A 22,928-nucleotide genomic window follows, 5' to 3' on the forward strand; every position below is an offset into this window, starting at 1 on the left:
ATATTTTACCTAGAATCAACTTCTTCAGTTCAATGCTACTGTTACACCCCCCCCCCCTGCTGGTTACTGGAAAAAATTACATTCCGCCGCATATACATTTATTTGGAACAACAAACAAAAAGATCCACCGCACAGAGAAATAAAGCCGACGGAGGTCTAGCATTTCCAGACTTCTACTACTACTTTAAAGCGTACTCTTTAAGACCACTGATCACCTGGTTTGATTCTCAAGCATCCGTATCCTGGAGAATATTAGAAGAAAACATTGTGGCACCACATAGACTGCAGGATGTAGTATACACCAACCTATCAATTAAGCAATGCAACATGAAATTTGGCCCTATTATTACACATATGATCCGGATATGGCGTGAAACACAATTTTTTTTTACTAACCAACATAAATGGCATAGACACTCTCCCATATTTAATAACAATACACTCCTTATTGCACAACAACCTATCAAATTTCCCAAATGGGAAAAGAATGGCATACATACATTGGGAGATATCTTCAACGAACGGGGTTTCTGTAGCTATCAAGATATACATAACAAATTTAACCTCACCAGTTCCACATACTATTTCTACAGACAGTTATTAGCATGTTTGAAGGCTCATGGAGTCCCATTAAAAGGTACCACTGGAGCACCACAGATATCACAAATTATTTTATGAAAGGGAGACATCGAGAGGTTTTGTCTCTGACTTTTACTGTCACTTACTTACATCTTCGTATGAAGTCCTTCCCCTAGACTCAGTTTGGAGGAGGGATATACCAGACTTGGAAGTAGATTTTGATTGGGCTGAAGTCTGGGCAAACGTTCGGCTATCGTCACATAACCCGGATCATCAACAGATTAATCTTAATTTTATTCATAGGACTTACCTAACTCCTATTCGACTGAACCGTATGGGGCTTAAACAAGACTCTCGATGTTCCTTATGTACAAACGGTGATAGTGGTACATTTATGCATATGTATTGGGAATGCCCGCCTGTTAAGATATTAAAAATTAATTTGTTCACAAAAAAAACTATTTAGTGGATGAGGGGATGGAGTCGAGCAAAGGTAGCAACGCCGTCATAAGCATCCCTGAACCCTACCGTCATAGGCAACTACCGTCCTGTCTCTCTTCTCTCCTTCCTTTCTAAAACACTTGAACGTGCTGTATCCAACCAACTTACTGCTTATCTCTTACAGAATGACCTCCTAGACCCTAATCAGTCAGGCTTCAGGACTGGTCACTCCACAGAGACAGCCCTCATTGCGGTCACAGAGGCACTTCACTTAGCAAAAGCGAAAGGCCTCTCCTCTGTCCTGATTCTCCTAGATCTATCTGCAGCCTTTGACACAGTCAACCACCAGATCCTCCTCGCGGCCCTCGCAGGAATGGGAGTGGCTGGCTCTGCGCTGACATGGCTGTCATCATACCTCAATGACCGCTCCTACCAAGTGTCATGGAGAGGGACCCTGTCGGCCACCTGCCCCCTGTGGACGGGTGTCCCCCAGGGCTTGGTTTTAGGACCCCTTCTCTTCTCCCTCTACACTAAATCACTGGGTAACATTATCACGTCTCATGGCTTCTCATTGTTATGCCGACGATACTCAACTCTTCCTCTCCTTCCCTCCCTCAGATATCCACGTCTCTGAGCGGATCTCGGCCTGTCTGTCCGACATCTCCGCCTGGATGACGACCAACCACCTCAAACTGAACCTAAGTAAAACAGAATTGCTCCACCTGCCGGCCAAATCCTCCGCCCTGACCGACCTTTCCATCACAGTCGAGAATGCAGCTGTGACCGCGTCCCCGACCGCCAAGAACCTTGGTGTTGTCCTCGACGACCAGTTGAACTTCTCTGCTCACATCGCAGCGACAACCAGAACCTGCCGATTCCTCCTGAGCAACGTCAGAAGGATCCGCCCCTTCCTGAAAAAAGAAGCCACCCAACTCCTCGTCCAATCAACAGTCATCTCCCGCCTTGACTACTGCAACGCACTGCTCGCTGGCCTCCCGGCCACTGCCACTAAGCCTCTTCAACTCATTCAGAACGCAGCGGCCCGCCTGATCTCAAACCTACCGAAGTCGGCCCATGTCACCCCACTTCTTAGGGACCTGCACTGGCTCCCCATTGCTGCACGAATCCGCTTCAAGGCCCTCGACCTAGCATACCGTGCGGCAAAGGGAACCGCTCCCGCCTACCTCCGGTCAATGGTCTCTAACTACACACCCTCAAGACCCCTACGCTCTGCATCTTCTGGCCGCCTCAGACCTACTCCTATCCAAGCTCCGGGAGGGTCATCAAAGAGAAGTCGCCTATTCTCAGTCCTTGCCCCACAATGGTGGAATGAACTACCCACCCCAGTTAGGACAGCCGAAACACATCCAATCTTTCGCCGTCGACTAAAGACGCACTTCTTCAACCATTATCTGAATAAAAAAAATTAAATTGGGTAAGGTGGTGAGGGGTGGGTTTCCCCGGTTTTCCCCTGGGCCCCCCCTCCCCTCAAACATGATTTTGTTTACAATATGTGACTGGCCGTGGGGAGGATGGACTTGTTGAGGCAACGTCAAATAATTTTTTTTTACATATTATGAAAGTACAGATTCATACCTTCAAAATAAGCCTCACCACCTTACCCCTGATACGACGCCAATGTGTAGAGTAAGCTTTACATCATGCACGCCAGCACAGCCGAAGACTTTGTTTGAACAGGTACAGCCCTGTTCATGTGTGAAAAAAAAAACTTGCCACCTGTTTATTGTCATCACAAGCTGAGAGAGGGACTCATCCCTCGATCACATGCCACTATGCACAGCATTGTAGGGTAACTCAGCCAGTTGTGGGCTCAGCCACGTACATGAACACACACACAACTTCTCATCATACAACAAAAACCCAGTTAATTTTTACTCGCATTTCCAAGTAGAGAGAAAAGCACAAGCTTTGGCCAGCGGTACCCAAGCTATACGAGCGACCAAGACAATTCACACACAGCACATGTCGTATCTCCAAATGTAGTGAAGCAACATACGTTTTGGAAAAAACATCGTTATTAACAAAACATTCGGGAGGGGAAGGAAGGAAGAGTGGGGTAATGTCCAATGGACCCTTACCTGCACCAATGAACGCAGGATGAAAGGCCGCAACAGGCTGGTCTCCACGTTGACGAAAAGGCCTCTCGCTGGCGGGGCAAAAGAAGCTATGGCCGGAGCAAGGCTCTGGCGAGACGCCCCCCCCTCCAGCAGCCGGTCATGGTGCAGGCCCGACTACATCTTCTGTCAAAGATGCCGTCGTAGTCAGAGTGCTAGGGCCTGCTATTCTCACGGCTAATGTTCAACGGTTGTAGCACAAGCTAACAGCTAACTCTAGGCTAACTGATAGCATCAGGCTAACGTTCCCAGCCGAGAGAACGTACAGAGCTAACGTCGTAGCTAAACAGCTAACTGGCTAACAGGTAGCTCAACCCAGCTAAGAAGCAAGCTAAACGGCTACCACTGAACAATAGTACAACGTGAGAAGCAATATAGGCCAACACTTCAGACAGCCGCTGTCTGTCCCTCTCCTCATCCGAAGAGAGAAGAGAAAAATAAGTCAACACAGTCTTCAGAACGGTGTTTATCAGACACAGCGGTGTCGGCAACAAGTCCCTCACGGGCTGCAGCCAACTTGAGCGTGGGGATATTCTCATAATGAAACACCAAGCTCACCTCCCTCGCGCTGGGTATTTTTCATCTTGAAAGCGGGGCCCACGCGGTGACAAGGGGATCCGTTTGTCCAGAGACCCGGGGAATTGAACCGCAGATTCGGACACGGTCCCAGGTAAACAAAGCTCCCGATGAGGAGCTCATGTTAACGTGGGCATCAAACCAGAACCCTCTCCACGCCGCTAGAGCAGCGAAAAAAGAATACCAGCCTGGGGCAGGATCTTCGTAAACTGTGTAGTTGTCCCCCCACAACCAACACACCTGGCGCTCGCGCTGCAAACACATCACCCGCCCCAGAGAGGCTGCCAGCCCTCACACAGCCGACCGCCTCCCAAGCAAAGTCCAACTGCAGAGCGGAGGAAATGCCGGCGGGGATTTGCTCAGCGACGCGAGCCCCTACTACGAAGCTCCAATGGAGGTCAGAATGATCATCATCTTCTAGACCAGTGGTTCTCAAACAGTGGTACGCGTACCACTAGTGGTACTTGGTGGTACTGCTGGTGGTACTTGAAAACATTTACAAAAAAGCAAAAAAAATTTTTTTTTTTTTTTTTTAAACATAACATCAAATTAGACACACAGGCATTAACAGTAAACATCCAGTAAAAAAGAAATGTTTGCAGTCAGGCCACTGAACTTAGAAGCAGGCCAGTGTTTCTGGTTGCGGCGGCGCGATAGTTAGATAACCTACGTGGGGAACAACCAGGAGATCACTGTGACAGAGAGTAATGCAGTCTAAACAGTCATAAATCTTTAATTCAACTTCAGCCCTGATCATAACCATTTATTTTTAGATTTTTTTTGTAATGTCAGATAAAAAATCTGACATTACAAAAAATCCATAAAAATCTGTGTTGCTGCTAATCATTGACACATGCCTAGCCTGTAACAATCCCCCCCAGAAAAATGTACTTTGCATTTGATATATTGAAAATATTTTACTTTTTGTGTTTTTTTTAACAATAATTTGTGATGCCATCACACAAACTGGCATTTAAAGGGTAAACATTAAAAAATGTATTGAATATGTGTTTTCTTTTCTTTTTTACAATAATTTGTGATGCCCATCACAAACACTGGCATTTAAAGGGTAAAAATTCAATATTCCTGCACCAGAATGCAGGAAATTAAGTTTTTGTAACAAAATAATTGTGTGTGTGAGTGAGAGAGAGAATGATGGACAATCGCTTGCTGTGTGAGAGAGAGAGAGACAGACAGAGAGAGAGATAGAGAGAGAATTAAGTACATTTGCTGAAATACAGTTGTTCTTAATTTTCTCACTTGCTATGTGAGAATGTTAGTTATTATGTTCTCAATGCCCCTTGCATTGTATGAGTTGTGTGGAAGCGTTTGCTAGTTCTAGTGCTACCCCTTTGTACATTGTGGCTGTGTCTGACAAAAGTTAACAATACATAATGGTATTAGGAATACATTTGCCTCCTGAACTGCGCATAGCTGAATAGACTGTATTTTAACGCCGGTCATATGGTGGTACTTGGAGAGCCAGCTACGTTCTCAGGTGGTACTTGGTGTAAAAAGTTTGAGAACCACTGTTCTAGACACTCCGGTGGCGAAGACATTATCGCTGTATTTCCTCGAAAAATAGTGAGAGAAAACAAAGATATGTCAACGCAGCTCCTTCTCTTCAACGTAGCTCCTTTCCAACAATTTTACACTAAACTCAAGTGGTGTGTACAGACACTCGCCGTGGTGAAAATAAGGAAGGAGCTGTTAGTATGGCCACACCCCTGCTTATGTAGAGGAGCGGATGGGGGTGTGGCCAGGCGAATAGGTGTGTAAAGGTGCATGTGGAGATTTATTCAGTGCATAGACTGATATAGGGATATATTCCAGTAGGCGCAGAGCGGAGCTATACGATACTATAACAAGTAAACTCGTTTTTGGCGAAGGATGTGTTAAACAGTACTGTATATTTGTATATCTTGTATGTCATAAATGTCAGGATGAAACAGTACTGTATATCTGTATGTTATGTATGTCATAAATGTCTTAATGAATTGAAAATGGGGGACCCCGATGTAAACTAGACGAAAGTATTTTTCTGGTCTGCATCCCCTTAACAATTGTTTGTATTGAGCCGTACTGTATTGTACCCATTCTGCAATCTGTTAAAGTTTTCAATCAATCAATGATTCTTATTTTCTTTTTTTATTTATAACATTTTTTTACTCAGAAAACATTGGTGGTCATCACAAGCTAAGAATGCACATAAATCACATTATAAATACATGGGAGTCTGAATACAGACACATACAAAGTCAGCGCCCCCTCAATGGGGAGCGACGACGCCTCTCTAGCGGACAAACTCAACTCCTTCTACGCTCGGTTCGGTGTAGACAGTGTCGCCGCTAGCCCTCTGGCTAGTGACGTCACTGGCGCACCGGCTGTTGTGGAGGGGGGGGGCAACCGCGGGGGGGCGGGGGCGCTCTCTCGTTGTCGGAACACAGTGTGAGAAGAGCATTTATGCAGGTGAACACCAGGAAGGCTGCAGGCCCAGATGGTAGAACAGGACGCATACTTAAGTCCTGTGCAAACCAGCTTGCCCCGGTGTTCACCGCCATATTTAATCAATCCCTGGCGGAGTCAGTAGTCCCTGCCTGCTTCAAGATGTCTACCATCATCCCTGTACCGAAGAAACCCTCCCCAACATGTCCAAATGATTACAGACCGGTGGCACTCACCTCTGTGGTCATGAAATGTTTCGAGAGGCTGGTCAAGGACCACATTTGTGCCTCTCTCCCCAGTGATATGGACCCTATGCAATTTGCATACAGGACAAACAGGTCCACTGATGACGCGGTCTCCCAGGTACTGCACAGCACTCTCTCCCACCTTGACCGTCAGAAGGGGGGCTATGTGAGACTGTTGTTCATTGACTACAGCTCAGCGTTCAACACCATAGTCCCCACCAGACTGGTGGACAAGCTGATCGAGCTAGGCCTGAGCTCCGCCCTGAGCGCCTGGGTACTGGACTTTCTGAGTGAAAGACCCCAGGCGGTCAGGGTGGGGGGTCAGACCTCCAACACCATCACCCTGAGCATCGGGTCCCCCCAGGGCTGTGTTCTAAGCCCCCTGCTGTACTCACTCTACACACACGACTGTGCGGCCAAGTTCAGCTCCAACTCCATTGTGAAGTTCGCCGACGACACGGTGGTGGTGGGGCTGATCTCGGACAACAACGAGAAGGCCTACCGAGAGGAGGTTGAGGTACTGGAACGTTGGTGCCAGGACAACAGCCTGCTCCTGAACATTGGTAAAACCAAGGAGCTGATCGTGGATTATAGGAGAGGACAGCAGGAGACACACACACCACTGACGATTAACGGGGCTACCGTGGACAGGGTGAGCAGCTTCAAGTACCTGGGGGTCCACATCTCAGAGGACCTGACATGGTCAACACACATAGACACAGTAGTAAAGAAAGCGAAGCAGCGCCTCTACCACCTGAGACAGTTAAGGAAGTTCAGAGTATCGGGGAAGATACTCCAGTCCTTCTACTCAGGAGCTGTAGAGAGCATCTTGACCGGAAACATCACTGCCTGGTATGGGAACAGCACGGCACAGGACAAGAAGGCCCTACAGAGAGTGGTGCGCTCAGCCGAGCGTACCACGGGTATTGCGCTACCTCCCCTGCAGGCTCTATACAACAAGAGGTGCAAATCCAGAGCCTGCAGGATAATGAAAGACCCCCACCACCCCAATAACAGCCTGTTCCAGCTGCTGAGGTCAGGCAGACGCCTGCGAACTCCAGCTACTAGGACGGAGAGGCTTAGGCTAAGCTTCTTCCCCCAGGCCATCAGAGCCTTGAACAATGAACATTGAGAGACACAGAAACTGAACTATCCACACACAAGCACATACACGACACGCACGCTGAGCACGCTCACACACTAGCAGCCACTTTAACACTCATGCCGCACACACGCACACTTATGGCCAGAGGAAAGGCCACTTAAAGTAGTATAGCATCAGGAACAGTGTATTGCACTACTAAAGCTACCTAGCATGTCCTATATGCTCTGTAAATACTAATGTACAGATACCGAGATGGCACACCATGTACCTGTTTATTGCACTGTTTTATTGGATTCTATTAATATGTTGTACCACTGTATTTTATTGGATTCTATTATATGTTGTACCACTGTATTGCACATCGTCGCGGGCAAGACCAGCCGCATTTCATTGTATACCTGTATGCCGTGACAATTAAAACTCTTGACTTGACTTGACAGTACGTACCCAATGCATTCCAGTTGAGTCTCTTGCATCCACAGTGCATCACTTTCCTCAGCTCTTCGATCTGCTCAGCCAGCAGCAAGAACTCTGCATCATTCAGGCTTTCCATCAGAGAGTAGTGGCGTTTTACAAGGTTCTTCAGGCCATCCACATATCTGAAACCAGTGTTGAATCAGGTAAGGCTTTGTGGTCCAGTAGCTCTTCTGTAACATATTCTGTAACAGTGTTAGGAATGAGAGGAATATGATAGTTTTCTCTTTTTCAGTCTCCATTTTGATTCACCCTTTGTATAAGCTGGTTTTCATTTTAGATAAATATAGGGGTAGGGCGGCTAAGTGGCGCAGTGGGCAAGGCGCTCGCCACTAATGCAGGAGATGCTGGGTTCGAGCCCAGCTCTCGGCATTGCTACCAGCTTGGCTGGTCGTTCATACTAATACAATTGGCAGTATTAGGGGGTGGGAAACTGGTGGGTGGGGATCGGACGTTGTGGACAGCGACTCCTACAGGTTGGTTGGTGCGCCTGCGCAGCAGAATCAGGAAGCAACGAGGGCGGCGTGTCCCTCCCACGCAGACCCTCGCCGCTGAGAGATCGCGCTGTACAGGTGAAAAGATGTGACAGCTGCCTCCTCGTGTACTGTAGGGCAGGGGTTCTCAACCTTTCTGCTGCCAAGGCACCCCTGTGTTCAATAAAATATTCCAGGGCACCCCTACATACGATAAAGACTTTTCCGGTCCTGTCTTTTTTGCTACAATGATGACTAAAAGTGCTTGCTTTCAAAATAATGTTTATTTAAGAAACCGGGAAACACATTTGTGTGTATATGCCTATATAATGCATTATTAACAGGTGTTTCAGGTCTAAATGGCTTAGTACTGTTGACATTACACTGCTTGTAGTAGTAAATCAAATAGCATATTTCTTTAAATAAAATTACAGAAAATTATCAGGTGCTATCTGTTGCAGCTGCACACTTTTCCATAAAAATAGCATATTTGGATAAGTGTGACCATTTCTCAAAAGCTGAAAATCATGTATTTTTTTTTAAATACAGAAAAGGATCACTAAAGTGCTATCTGTTGCAGCTGCACTGTTCTCCATAAAAATAGCAAGTTTGACCATTTCTTAAAAACAGAAAATCATGTATTTTTTTTAATACAGAAAAGGATCACCAAGTTACCATTTCTCAAAAAATATAAATAAATACAGAAAATAAGCACTCGTTCACTCAGTGGACATTTCTAGCTCAATGCGAGGTCTGCTGCTGCTGGCTAATAATACGGTCAATACGTGGGGAGATCTTTGACAAGGCAACACGCATGTCATCCTCAAGGCTCAACTTGGCCCTATATTTTGTTTTCAGAGCTGTCATGGATGAAAAGCCAGCTTCACACAGATATGTGGTGCTGAATGGTATCAACACCTTAACTGCTGCATCATGAGATACTTGGTACTCAGCACCACACTCTGAAACGAGCTCTCCAGGGCCCTCATTCATCAACGTGGACGTAGAATATGTTCTATTTCCACACGTAAGCACGGAATGTAGAACTAGTGTACGCACAGGGAAGTCGGGATTCATCACACGGTGCGTACGCAGGCTCTACGCTCCTCCGTAGAACTTTGTTCTACCGTCAATGCTCGTGCATGATTATCCATATATGGTCATGAAAGTGAGGAAACACCCCCCATGGGATGTGAAATAATGGACTGACCCGAGCGGTACTCTGAGAAACCACAGAGAATTCACTGCTGTCGAACCAAGAAGACACTATCGCGTATTATGGGATAAATAAAAGGCGGATTTGTAAACGGTGATGTCAGATATCAACGGCTCCCTAAGACCATTGCTGCAATTCTGCCTGGACAGCTCAAAATACTAATAAAGACCGTTCGTTGACCACTGTTTGGCGTTGGTTGTGTGTCATTATAACCGTGCTGTAATATGAATGCCTTTATTAGTTGTGTTCGATTGGCTATATGATTTTTAGAGGCATCTATTTTGTTGTCGGCTAATAAAGACCGCGCTGGAATATGACTGCCTTTTCCCGTGTTGTTTGATTAAAGTTCTCCTCAATTTGATTCCAAATCGCGATGGATCTCCCGTCAATTTTCTACCTGCTGCATATGATTTCTAGAGGCATACTACAATCCATTTTGATGTCAGTATTGGGTAGCCTACATAAACAATAATACGAGAGCTATACAAGAACAATGAATCTTACTGCCATGTATGATGTAGCAGTATACGCCATGTGTAGCCTGCCTATATGTGATCAATACAAACATGAACTTGAATTCCATCATGTCTGTGTGCGGGTCACTGCGGGAACTCACAAGGCTGTTGTCACAATGTAAATAAGAACGTGCACTGAAAAGTTACAGTATGTAGTTGGTTGATCATTTGTATGACAGTCAGTAAACCCTTGCAAAAAGTATCCGTTTTATTTAATGAATTGAAAACATTCAGCATCGCCTTCCTCCCGGCATCCAGCAATAACATGTATCAGGCAAATGCGCATCGCAACATTGACTGAGTGGAATCCCTTTCTATTCACATAACTGCATTTGTGATGGAGCTTTGACAGCTACAGTAACAGTCTATTGGTCGATCCATCTCCAATATCACGATGGACCGTGCCGCGGTGGCAAAGACCCGAGGGTGGAGAGGATCTTGAATGAATTCCATCATCATATATATATGTTGTGTGTCTGTCCACTATGTTTGTTATGTTGTGGAAAATGTGTATACGGGGGTGGAGGTAGGAAAGGGGTTAGTCTTGACTAGTTTAATATAGGTCAACTAGCAGGGCTCAAAGACACTAGGGCGACAGTCTGGCTGATGTTCTTAAAACAACCTCAAGATAGGCAGATGGACATTTCAGTACATCATATCGTGTGCTCTAATCGTGTGTCTTTTCTCTCTTTCATACATACACAGCACACACACACAGACACACAGACACACACATACACAGCACACACACACAGACACAGCACACACACACAGACACACGGACACACACATACACAGCACACACACACAGACACAGCACACACACACAGACACACAGACACACACAGTCACACAGACACACACACACACACACAGACACACACAGTCGCACAGACATACACACCGACACACACACACACACACACATTCCCTGTGTCACAATACACACATACAATACACACACGTCTGTACACAGACGCACACACACACAGACACACACACACAATACACACATACAATACACACACGTCTGTACACAGACGCACACACACACAGACACACACACACATACACACACACACACACACAAACACACACACACACACACATCTCACTAAATCTTTATTTCTCTTCGATGTTCTTAATGTTTTACATCATATCGTGTGTGTACATCATATCTTGTTTATCTCTCTTCGATGTTCTTAATGTTTTTATCTAAATCTATGTTCTTCTTAATGTCTTTATCTCTCTTCGATGTTCTTAATGTTTTTATCTCTCTCCGATGTTAAATCTACGTGTCATCTTAATGTACGTCATGTCATATCTGACATGATATGACACGTCATCATATCTGTCATGTGGGGGCAGGACTGAGAGGGGATTTAGGGGACAAGCAGGGGGATTGAGAGGGAGAGTGTTTTTTGTTCAAGCTGTGGTGATCCTCTGCTCGATCCATAGCTCTGCTGTTGAAACTTCTTTTCCTAAATAAATTACCTACTTGTTAAAATTGGAAATATCGTCTCCTGCTGTGTTAAACAACCATCAGCCACAACATTTGGTGACCCTTGACCTGTAGACCGCCCTGCCGGGCCCCCTCACACGGCCAGCTCCGGACCTCTCCCGTAGAAATTCTGGCGGTGTCGACAAACAAACACAGGTGAGCATTTTTGCTTTTGATTAGAATATCCGTAAGAGATTCTGAGGGAGGAAAAAGTTGAGCTGACTGTGTGACGAGGTCTGGATGGACGGCTAAAACGAACACGACTGGTGAGGTGTTTACACTAGGGCGATTCCTCTTTTAACAGGCTATAAGTGCGCCACTAATCAATTTTAATTGCATGTTTTCGACCTCTGGTCAAATTTTTCTCCATCTCTTCAAACTTCTCCCTGACCCCTTTCCCTGATCCCTTTACGACACTCTCCACATAACTGTGCCTTCTGTCCTCTGTAGATAAGACTCTCAATTTTCAAAACAAAAACCGGTGCCGCTCTGCTGTTATTCAAAACACACTATTACAGCTGGCATTCTCTGTGTCAAACTAATTACGTTTACGGATACACTATTGTTCGTTTTCTTATTGGCTTGTGAAGTTGTTGCTACAGAGAGGCTAGCTGTGATAATATGAGCAGAGAGTAAAAAAAAAAAAAAAAAAAATTTGGGCAGCGTGAGACGAGACTCTAGCTTGTTTGCACTATTGGGCCACACACACACACACACAGTCACACATACAATACACACATACAATACACACACACCCCCCCATCGTTTGGATCAGAGGTCAGGCCCCTGATCTCTCTCTCTCTCTCTCTCTCTCTTTCTTTCGTAAAGATAACTGTAATAAACTCTTGATTAAAGACACACAGCCCAGTTTAAAGGAGCGATAACTGGAAGATAACTCATTCTGGGCGTAGAGCCAGCTAGCAGGTCTTGGCGTTGTGCCAAGAGAGATCTCTCTCTCTCTCTCTCTCTCTCTCTCTCTCTCTCTCTCTCTCTCTCTCTCTCTCTCTCTCTCTCTCTCTCTCTCTCTCTCTCTCTCCTGGGTTTGCTGACCCCTGTTGGTGGGCCAAGGTGTAGCATACAGACTCATCACATCTCTTTCTCTCTTGGGTTTGCTGACCCCTGGTGGTAGAAAACACACACACACACACACCGACATACATACATACACACACACACACACACACACACACACACACAGTCACACACACACACACACACACACACAACCACACACACACACACACACAGTCACACATACAATACACACACACACATACACACACACACACACACACACACAGACACACACACACCGACACACACACACACACACACACATTCCTGTGTCCCGGTAGACAGCGGGTTGTGACGCACACACACACAGTCACACACACACACACACACACACACACACACAGTCACACACACACACACACACAGACACACACACACACACACACACACAGACACACACACACCGACACACACACACACACACACACATTCCTGTGTCCCGGTAGACAGCGGGTTGTGACGTACACACAACACAGTCACACACACACACACACACAGCAAAGACACACACACACACACACAGACAAACACACACCGACACACACACACACACACACACATTCCTGTGTCCCGGTAGACAGCGGGTTGTGACGCACACACACACAGTCACACACACACACACACACACAGTCACTACACACAGACACACACACACACACACACACACACACACACACACACACACAGTCACACACACACATACACACACACACACACACACACACACACAGACACACACACACACACACACATTCCTGTGTCCCGGTAGACAGCGGGTTGTGACGCACACACACACAGTCACACACACACACACACACACACACACACACACACACAGTCACACACACACACACACACAGACACACACACACCGACACACACACACACACACACACACATTCCTGTGTCCCGGTAGACAGCGGGTTGTGACACACACACACACAGTACGCACACACACACAGTCACACACACACACACACACACACACAGTCACACACACACACACACACAATCACACACAAACACACACACACACCGACATACACACATACACACACACACACACACAGACACACACACCGACATACACACACACACACACACACACACACAGTCACACACAGACACACACACACCGAGTTGTAGTAGCTGTAGTAGTAGTAGATCTAGGTTAACTGTGTCCTGGAGTGGTAGTTGTAGCTGTAGTAGTAGTAGATCTAGGTTAACTGTGTCCTGGAGTGGTAGTAGTTGTAGCTGTAGTAGTAGTAGATCTAGGTTAACTGTGTCCTGGAGTGGTAGTTGTAGCTGTAGTAGTAGTAGATCTAGGTTAACTGTGTCCTGGAGTGGTAGTAGTAGTAGCTGTAGTAGTAGTAGATCTAGGTTAACTGTGTCCTGGAGTGGTAGTTGTAGAGTAGTAGTAGCTGTAGATCTAGGTTAACTGTGTCCTGGAGTGGTAGTTGTAGAGTAGTAGTAGCTGAAGTACAACCACACACACACACACACAACACAATAAACACATATACACACTAAACAACGATGCATACAGCAGAGGACATACTGTTAGACCGGAACCCGCTCATAAAGAACCTAATTCTCAAGGTTGGTGTCCGTTGGCAGAGGCGTACAAAGGCCGGGGACACAAAATGGCCTTCCGGAGGTACTTTTGATCTCGACGTATGCGAAGAGATGAATGTAATGATTCGTAACCACAAGCCAGGCGACAGCAGCAAAAAGAGGTTGAAAAAGAGGACAGAAGAGTTGGGGGTAATGAAGCTCTACGCCCAGAAGGGGAGAGCATACAGGCAGGAAGCTTTAGCGCTAAATCAGAGAGAGACGGATATAGGATATATATCCCTGTTGACGCGCTTGCTAGGAATTGGTGCCTGCCGGGACATCATGGGTGATACATCGATGCGAGTGGCATGCGACACGCAGGCCCATGATGGAGACATATTCAACGCGCATAGAGCGGCGTTGTGGTACAAACTCAGGAATCAATATCCATCACGTATTAATCCGGCAAAACTGGCGGGCAACCCCATAATGGAGACGGAAGGGCCTGGCACCTATGTGAACAAAATACTGAAGGAGTGGAGAGGTGAGCTAGGACACAACCCAGAAATTGACCCGTTGCAGAGAGCGATGTTTAGAGAAAGTGTGATGAGAGGGCTTCCAGAGGTGGTTAAGAATAGACTGGAAGACGTGGGGGGGTTAATGGACATGACTTATCCTTTGTTCTGTGCACATGTAACACATAGTGTGGAGAAGCAAAGGGCTCAGGAGCAGAAAGTCAGGGATCAGGATAGAAATGACTCAAGGAAGTTAACTCAGCAACAACTGCAGCCCCAAAGGAGGTTGCAGGCAGTAATGGTGTCATCTGCTACCTCTCCACCCATGCAGGACCAGGGATCCCCGCCTGCACCTCAGGTAGTGAGAAGCTATGGCTATAGTTCACAGAACCAGGCGTCCAGGCGGCAGGCAGGGAATGGGCAATCAGGCCCACGGTTTACACAGGGACCGGGGAACGAACAACAGTTTCCCCGTTTCCACTGTTGGAACTGCTGCATGCAGGGACACAGGGAAATGAGATGTAGGCAACCATACCGTCCCGGCTCGGAGTATGGAAGACCCGTGCGCCAGGGGGAGTCACAAGGGCCCCACGACCAGGGGGAGACAGGAGGGCCCCGAAACCAGGGGGGTAATCACTAGGGGTGCCCAGAGAATGCGACGGGGGGAAATCAAATGATTGTGGTTTCCAAGGGAGCTGAGCAAGAACCTATTCTGCAGGTCCTAGTGGAGGGCAAATTAACAGAGATGATGGCAGACACTGGAGCAGGTTTTTCCTGCATAAAGCAAAAATACGCCGCTCACTTACCCCAGTCTGGACAGTATGTTCGGACGGTCGGATTCTCGGGAAAAACACAATTAATACCCACATCAGATCCAATCTCTATGACGTATAACAACAAGACCATAACAATACCTGTATTAATTTCGGACAGCACCCCGCGCAATCTCTTGGGACGAGATGCAATGTGTAAACTAGGCTGTAAAATCCTATGTACGCCTGAGGGGATTCAAATTGAACAAGACGTGTACCAAATGATGCTACAAGGGACGGGGGAGAAAGAGGCCACTGTGTTCTGGCTGGGCAACATAGATGCAGAGCTGCAAAGGGTATGTGACCCCTGGGAGCCATTTCTGAAAACCCAACTGCCTCAGTCTAGACAAACAAACATGGAGGCACATTGCACACTACAATATTTGACGAATAGTGACCTAGTTAGGAACAAGGCATGGTTGCAGGGACAGCCCGAGCAGGTGCAGATTAACTCATCTATGATAATTGTAGGGAGACAGGGCGCGGCGTTGAGGGTTAACACGGGTAAGTATCTACGGGAACAACATAGACTAAGAGACGCCGCCCCACACATCACTCTGAGAATAAATCCTGGTTACGAATCCGAACATCTAGGTTCAATGATACAGGAATCCGAGACTCAAAGGTGGGTCTCCACGGAATCTCCGCTAATTTGGAACAGCGCAGATGGGAGTTTCATAAAAATAATGATTTCCTTTTCAGTTTTGGCAAAACCGCAAGTAATCAGATTACCAGGAGACCCTTGCGTTATTCCAGAGGCGGATGCTTTGCTGGAACAGGACATGTTGGCGCGCACCCCGGAACGGTTGTGGTCAAAACACGACACAGATGTGGGTCTAATATTGTCGGCACAGCCAGTGAAGGTCAGGTTAAAGAAGGGTTGTAGACCACCCTTTATCAGACAGTATACAATGAAGCCAGAGTCGGAGGAAGCTATATCACATCAGATTGAGGGACTGTTAAAGGGGGGAGTGCTCGTCCCTTTCAAATCCAGATGTAATACACCTATCCACCCAGTGCTAAAGGCGGACAGGGCTAGGTACAGACTGGTACACGATTTGAGGGCGGTGAACGACGTGGTGTCTGGACCAGAGACGGAAGTCGCTAATCCACACACCCTCCTGACAAACATCCCGAGTAGCTCGCAGTACTATACGGTCATTGATCTCACGCAGGCATTCTTCAGTGTTCCATTGGAAAAAGAGTCTCAGTATCTGTTTGCTTTTACCCACAGGGGGAAACAATACTCTTACACCCGGTTGCCACAAGGGTTCGCGCACTCGCCGCATTACTTCTCGAAGGCGCTCAAGGAAGACTTGCAAGGAGTGTGCGACACACTACTCAGCACGGTTTTACTGTATGCAGATGACATTCTAATCTGCTCGGATACACGTCAGCAGTGCCATGAGGACTCCATCAAAGTTTTGAGTGGATTGGCCGTGGGAGGCCACAAGGCATCCCGTTCAAAACTGCAGTACTGCCAGCCAAAAGTTGAGTACTTGTCTCGCGTCATTCAAAAGGGCATAAAAAACATCTCACCCACGCAACTCGAAGCTGTATCCAAGGCACCTAGGCCATTGACGGTCCGACAGATGATGACGTTTTTAGGGATGACTGGGTACAGCTCTGAGTGGGTGGAGGACTATACGATAGCGACAGCGCCGTTGAGGATGATGATAAAAGAGGCGGGTACAGACAAGCTTCGCGCTCCCTTGACATGGACCGAGGAGGGGGAGGACGCGTTCATAAACATTAAGCGTCTGTTGTTACAGGCCCCTGCCCTGGCGCTGCCGGATTATGAGAAGTGTTTCCACCTATTCGTCTCACATAGAGCGCAGCATGCGACAGCTGTCCTGACTCAAACACAGGGGGTGAGTGGGAAAAAACAACCGATAGCATATTACTCTAGAGCTCTTTCGCCGGTAGAGCAGGGTCTGCCACCTTGTTATCAGGCCCTGGCCGCAGCACATTTGATGTATGAGAAGGCAACGGCCGTGACAATGGGATATGACATTTGCATTTGGACACATCACAAATTGGCAAACTTGATTGAAAGAGGCAAATTTGTTCTGACCAGCCAACGGCAACAGGCTTACATGAGGCTCCTGCAGTACTCGGACGTTACGATAAAAACATGCCACGGCAGTAACCCGGCAGATCTGGTACCACTCCTGAGCGAGGGTCAACCGCATGAGTGCGAGGTGGAGGTACAGGCTTTCGTGAAACTCCGTCCTGATTTGGGAGTCGACCCGCTCGCGATAGCAGAACTCTCACTTTTTGTGGATGGGTCCTGCTATCGGGAGGGGGAAAATTTAAGGTCAGGATACGCCGTCGTACAGTGCAAACCTAACGGAGAAACACTAACAAGAAAGGCCGGACAATGCATGCAACCATGTTCGGCCCAGCTTGCAGAACTAATAGCACTAACAGAAGCATGCATAATAGCTAAAGATCGCACGGTTAACATCTTTACAGACTCTGCGTATGCGCATGGCGTATGCCACCTATTCGCGGCCATTTGGAAGGCAAGAGGCTTTAAGAAATCGGACGGCTCACCGATCCTTCACCACAAGCAGGTTGTGGCGCTTATTCAGGCTGTAAAGTTGCCCAAAAGCATTGCTATCGTAAAGTGCCAGGCACACAGAAAAGACCTGTCCTTTGTGACGACGGGAAACAACGCGGCGGACGAGGCCGCGAAGGCGGCGGCTGCGGTGCCGTCCACGGCTGTTCTGATGTTTGCGGCCGAACTGACGACTGAGGTAACTGAGGATAATTTGAGTGATCTTCAGGACTCAGCCACGCAGGCCGAGAAACAGTCGTGGACGGAGAGGGGGGCTGTAAGGGGGGCAGATGGTCTGTGGAGGAGTCATAACGGTTTGATAGTCGCCTCCATCGATCTTCTGTCCTTGGTGATATCTGAGGCTCATGGTGTTGATCACTGTGGAAGAGCAGAGACCCTGAAACGAATCACGAAAATGGGATTTTGGTCCCCAAAGCTTCAGGCACAAATTGACGTTACACTAGCCAGGTGTTTAACATGCTTACAGGGCAATGTGCGCAAAGGAGTACCGACAGTGGCGGCTTACACACCCCTCCCTGAGGGACCATTCAGACATCTGATTATGGACTATACAGACATGATAACGCCAGTGCAGGGCAAACGATACCTCCTGGTAGTAGAGGACTGCTTTAGTCGCTGGATTGAGGCCATTCCATCTAAACACAAGAACGCGGACACAGTGATCAAGTTCCTGTGTCGCGAGGTCATTCCGAGATTTGGAATTCCCACGATATTACAAAGCGATAATGGCCGCGAGTTCATCGACAAGGTGGTTAAAGGGCTGATGCAGAAATTAGGTATAAGACAGCGCCTTTCCTGTGTCTATAGTCCCGGGTCGCAGGGGAAGGTGGAAAGGGCCAATCTGGTCATTAAAAACAAACTGTTGAAAATCTGTATGCAAACTAAGCTTAACTGGATTGATGCTTTGCCACTTGCTCTGATGGCTATTAGAAGCAGCGTAAACCGCCAAACACAGCTAACACCGCATGAAATGCTTACAGGCCGCAGCATGCCAGCACCGCCATTTAGACACCTGGCTAGGGGCCCGGCATTAGATATTTTTGAGCAAGATCTGAAAAAATATCTTCAGCAAGTGACTAAAATACATGAAGCTGTGTTTCGACAGGAGCAGAGAAAGGAGAAAAAGGGGGTGAAGGAGGCGGAGAAGGAAGCCACCAAACCGAGACTGATCCCTGGGGACCTGGTCTTCGTAAAGGTCCACAAGAGAAAGTGGTCATCACCCCGGAGAGAGGGCCCGTACGAGGTGATCCGATCGACTGGAACGGCAGTCCAAGTCAAAGGATCAGCGACCTGGTTCCACTTCAATCACTGCATAAAGGCCAGCGGCGATCTCTTGGGGGATACAATCGATCGCAGTTATGCAGAACCCGACATGGAGGGTCCGAGACGGCAACTGGAAGGTGCAGTGCCTGCTGATGCTCCCGCAGATGTTGGCAGCAGTGTGCGGACGGTCGGCCGGGCACAACGACGTCATTGAGAACCGTCACGGTCGACCCGTCCTTGAGGATGACGGGTTTGAGTGGGTAGGAGTCCCACGGGGTCCCGCTCAGGCTCAAGTACCGGCAGGCTTTCATGACCAGGCTCAGAATCAGGCGCCCCCTCTGCCCTCCATCGAGGAAGGGGGGGAGAAGATAAGACTACAACCAAAAGGGGTGTTTCCCGTAGGACCGCAAGGGCATGTTTTTTGATTTTGACCATTCCCCCGTTACAGGCGGGGATACTTACCATTATACTAACGAGGATCGGGTTGTGGGGGTAGATAGGAGGGTTGAGCCTGTCCCGAACCAATCACAGGGGACAGGGGTGAGGGGAAAAAGGGAGGTCAAGGACACTGAGTCGGAAGAGGTGGGGGGACAGGATATGTTCCAGAGGACAGCCGGAACGTTGAGGGACTCAGTGGGCTCACTCTGGGCCAGGTTGAGGGGTTTGCTTCCTTCCGGGGAACAAGATGGGGGCGACTATGACTATGACGAGGAAGACCCGGAGGCTGACCCGATGTATAGGGCGGCTTTAGGGAATGAGTGGTTTAAGTGGGTCCAGTACACGAGCGCGCAGAATCAGATAGAGGATTGTTATGTCTGCTCCAAGGCACGTCCGGATAGGCTGCTGGTGAAGGGCACGAAGTTCAGTTGGGCTCAGTGTGACAGGGACGCAGAGGCATGGGAGGGGCCCCATAATAGTCGCCCTTGGTGCGAGGCAGAGTGTTTGGGGTTTCTCGGCTCTAGTCGTTTTAAGGCGGCAGGAAACGTCACGGATTTCAAGGATGTCACTATGCGGGAACGTTGTAGGAAATTGGATGTACGTGTGCAGGGGGTAGCGACGGGGTTGCCAATACCCAGAGGTGTCAAACTATGGCTGACCAAGGATTTCGAGTGCTTGCAAAAGGAGGGGACCCGGGACGTAGGGGAGGTGGCAGAGGGGCGGTGCACTACTATTTGGAGCATCACGACTAACTGCACGAAAGAAGGAAAGTGTGGACACGGGGTCGTGTTAAAGGGAGTGGATACCAACCCACGGCCTGTAGCTTGCCCTTTTCATGTCCAGGATATGGCACTGGCGGACCAATACTGGCTCTGCGGCGGTAGGAGGTTGAGGAATACACTTCCTTTAGATTGGTCAGGTAGATGTGCCCGGGTTCAGGCAATCATGCCAATGGTGGTCCTACCATTATCAGTGACGGAAGGACCTTCTGAGTCTCCTATCTCTCGAACGAAGCGTAGCTACAAGGCAGACCCAAGGGTGTATCTGGACAGCATAGGACAGCCAAGGGGCATTCCAGCCGAGTTCATGGCTAAGAATGAGATTGCGGCAGGGTTTGAGTCTATTCTGCCATGGATATCGGTCAATAAGAACACCGGGTGGATCAACTATTTGTTTTACAATCAGCAGCGGTATCTCAACTACACCGAGGAGGCGTTGGATGCAATGGGGGACCAGATGCACGCGACCAGTACGGTGGCGTGGCAGAATAGACAGGCTCTGAACTGGTTAATGGCGGAGAAGGGTGGAGTCTGTTCCATGTTTGGACAGTACTGCTGCACATTCATTCCGACGAATGTGGGGCCAGGGGGAAAGTTCTCCGAGGCCATGGCTAAGCTGAAGGATTTGAGGGAGGAGTTGAGGGGGAATTCTGGCCGGAATGAAGAATGGTGGGGGAGTGGGGTGTTGGAAAGATTGGGACAGTGGGGAAGCATAGTGATGCAGACGGGGATATCCATTGGGGTGGCAGGGTTGATATTGGTTCTCCTTTTCTGTTGTGGTATGCCTCTCTTGGGTAGGCTGGTAACTTCACACGTAACGAGCCAAATGCTGATGGTGGGACAGAAAGAGATTGAGCCACAAATCGGGCCATGTCCTCAGCTTTATGCTGCCTTAGAGGGAGACGAGGGGATAGAGGATTAGGGGTATGGTGAGGTAGGGGCATTTTCTTTTTGTTGGTTCTTTCCTCTAAGAGTGACGGGGGATGGTCTGAGTGCAGTTTTGTTGGTTTATTCCTTTAACTAGGAATTTTAGTCTGATTTTCTAATGATCCTTCGGCATAGAGATTGCAACCATTGAAAATCATTGCATTATTTTTTATTTTTTTATTATTTTTTGTTTATTTTACTCGTGGTCCTGGTCAAACCGGAATGGGAAGGGGCATCGGCAGAGTGTCGGTTCTGAGCCTGAGGAAGCATTGAGAAGAAGTGGTCTGGGGATCGGTTCTGGGGACTGGAGGGACAAAGGGGGGGGGCTAACGCAGTGGGCAAGATGGGCACCTCCCGTCGAAGATGGGGGGACACGTGGTGAGGTCGGGACCAGCGCCTCCCGTCCAGGCATGGGGACATGCTTCTACGGGGACTGGAGGTGTGGCGTGGTGGTTGCGGTATTGGCAAAATGTGACTTTTTGGCAATACGGTGAGGAGACTATGGCGTGGGCATGGAAGGGGGGCTGAGCGATGGACACTAGGACTCAATGTTATGGAAGAGACAATGTCATTTTTTTTTTTTTTTTTGGGAGGGATGTTCTATGTTTAGTTCTGACGGTCAACTTCTCCTTTCCCTGATGAGAGTCGCGGTTTCCGGCCGGAACTGTGGCTCATTTGGTAAGCGGTGGAGGTTGGGGGGATTTGTCTGTCAGGTTAGGATTATAAATTGGGGTATTTTGTTGATGTTTTATTATTACTCTTGTTTGGAACGGTTTTGTGTTTTGGTAAGAACGGTAGTCAGCCTTTGTTGGTCCGTTAGGGGTCCAGTGAATGAAGTAAGGTTTCTGGTTTAGATTAGGCATTTAAACTTTTATTATATAATTGTGGTTTCTCGTTTAGTTAGACGTTCACATTTTCTTGGTTATATGATTTGGGTGGGACTAGGGATAGCCCCAAATGGGGGAATGTTGTGGAAAATGTGTATACGGGGGTGGAGGTAGGAAAGGGGTTAGTCTTGACTAGTTTAATATAGGTCAACTAGCAGGGCTCAAAGACACTAGGGCGACAGTCTGGCTGATGTTCTTAAAACAACCTCAAGATAGGCAGATGGACATTTCAGTACATCATATCGTGTGCTCTAATCGTGTGTCTTTTCTCTCTTTCATACATACACAGCACACACACACAGACACACAGACACACACATACACAGCACACACACACAGACACAGCACACACACACAGACACACGGACACACACATACACAGCACACACACAC

At 47.9% G+C, this 22,928-nt stretch overlaps 1 protein-coding gene across 1 annotated transcript in view; it reads right to left on the reverse strand.

Moving 5' to 3' along the window:
• Positions 1 to 22,928, reverse strand: part of dnah10 (dynein axonemal heavy chain 10) — a gene marked incomplete at both ends in the record, with an annotated part of 111,143 nt that overhangs the window by 76,624 nt on the left and 11,591 nt on the right. The window contains one exon of the mRNA XM_084307884.1: positions 7,974 to 8,125. Within this exon, the coding sequence (XP_084164010.1) occupies positions 7,974 to 8,125 (152 nt within the window). The remainder of the gene's footprint in view (positions 1 to 7,973; positions 8,126 to 22,928) is intronic.

The sequence above is a fragment of the Notolepis coatsorum genome (assembly GCF_963971535.1).
Source record: "Notolepis coatsorum genome assembly, chromosome: 1".
Taxonomy (NCBI): Eukaryota; Metazoa; Chordata; class Actinopteri; order Aulopiformes; family Paralepididae; genus Notolepis; species Notolepis coatsorum.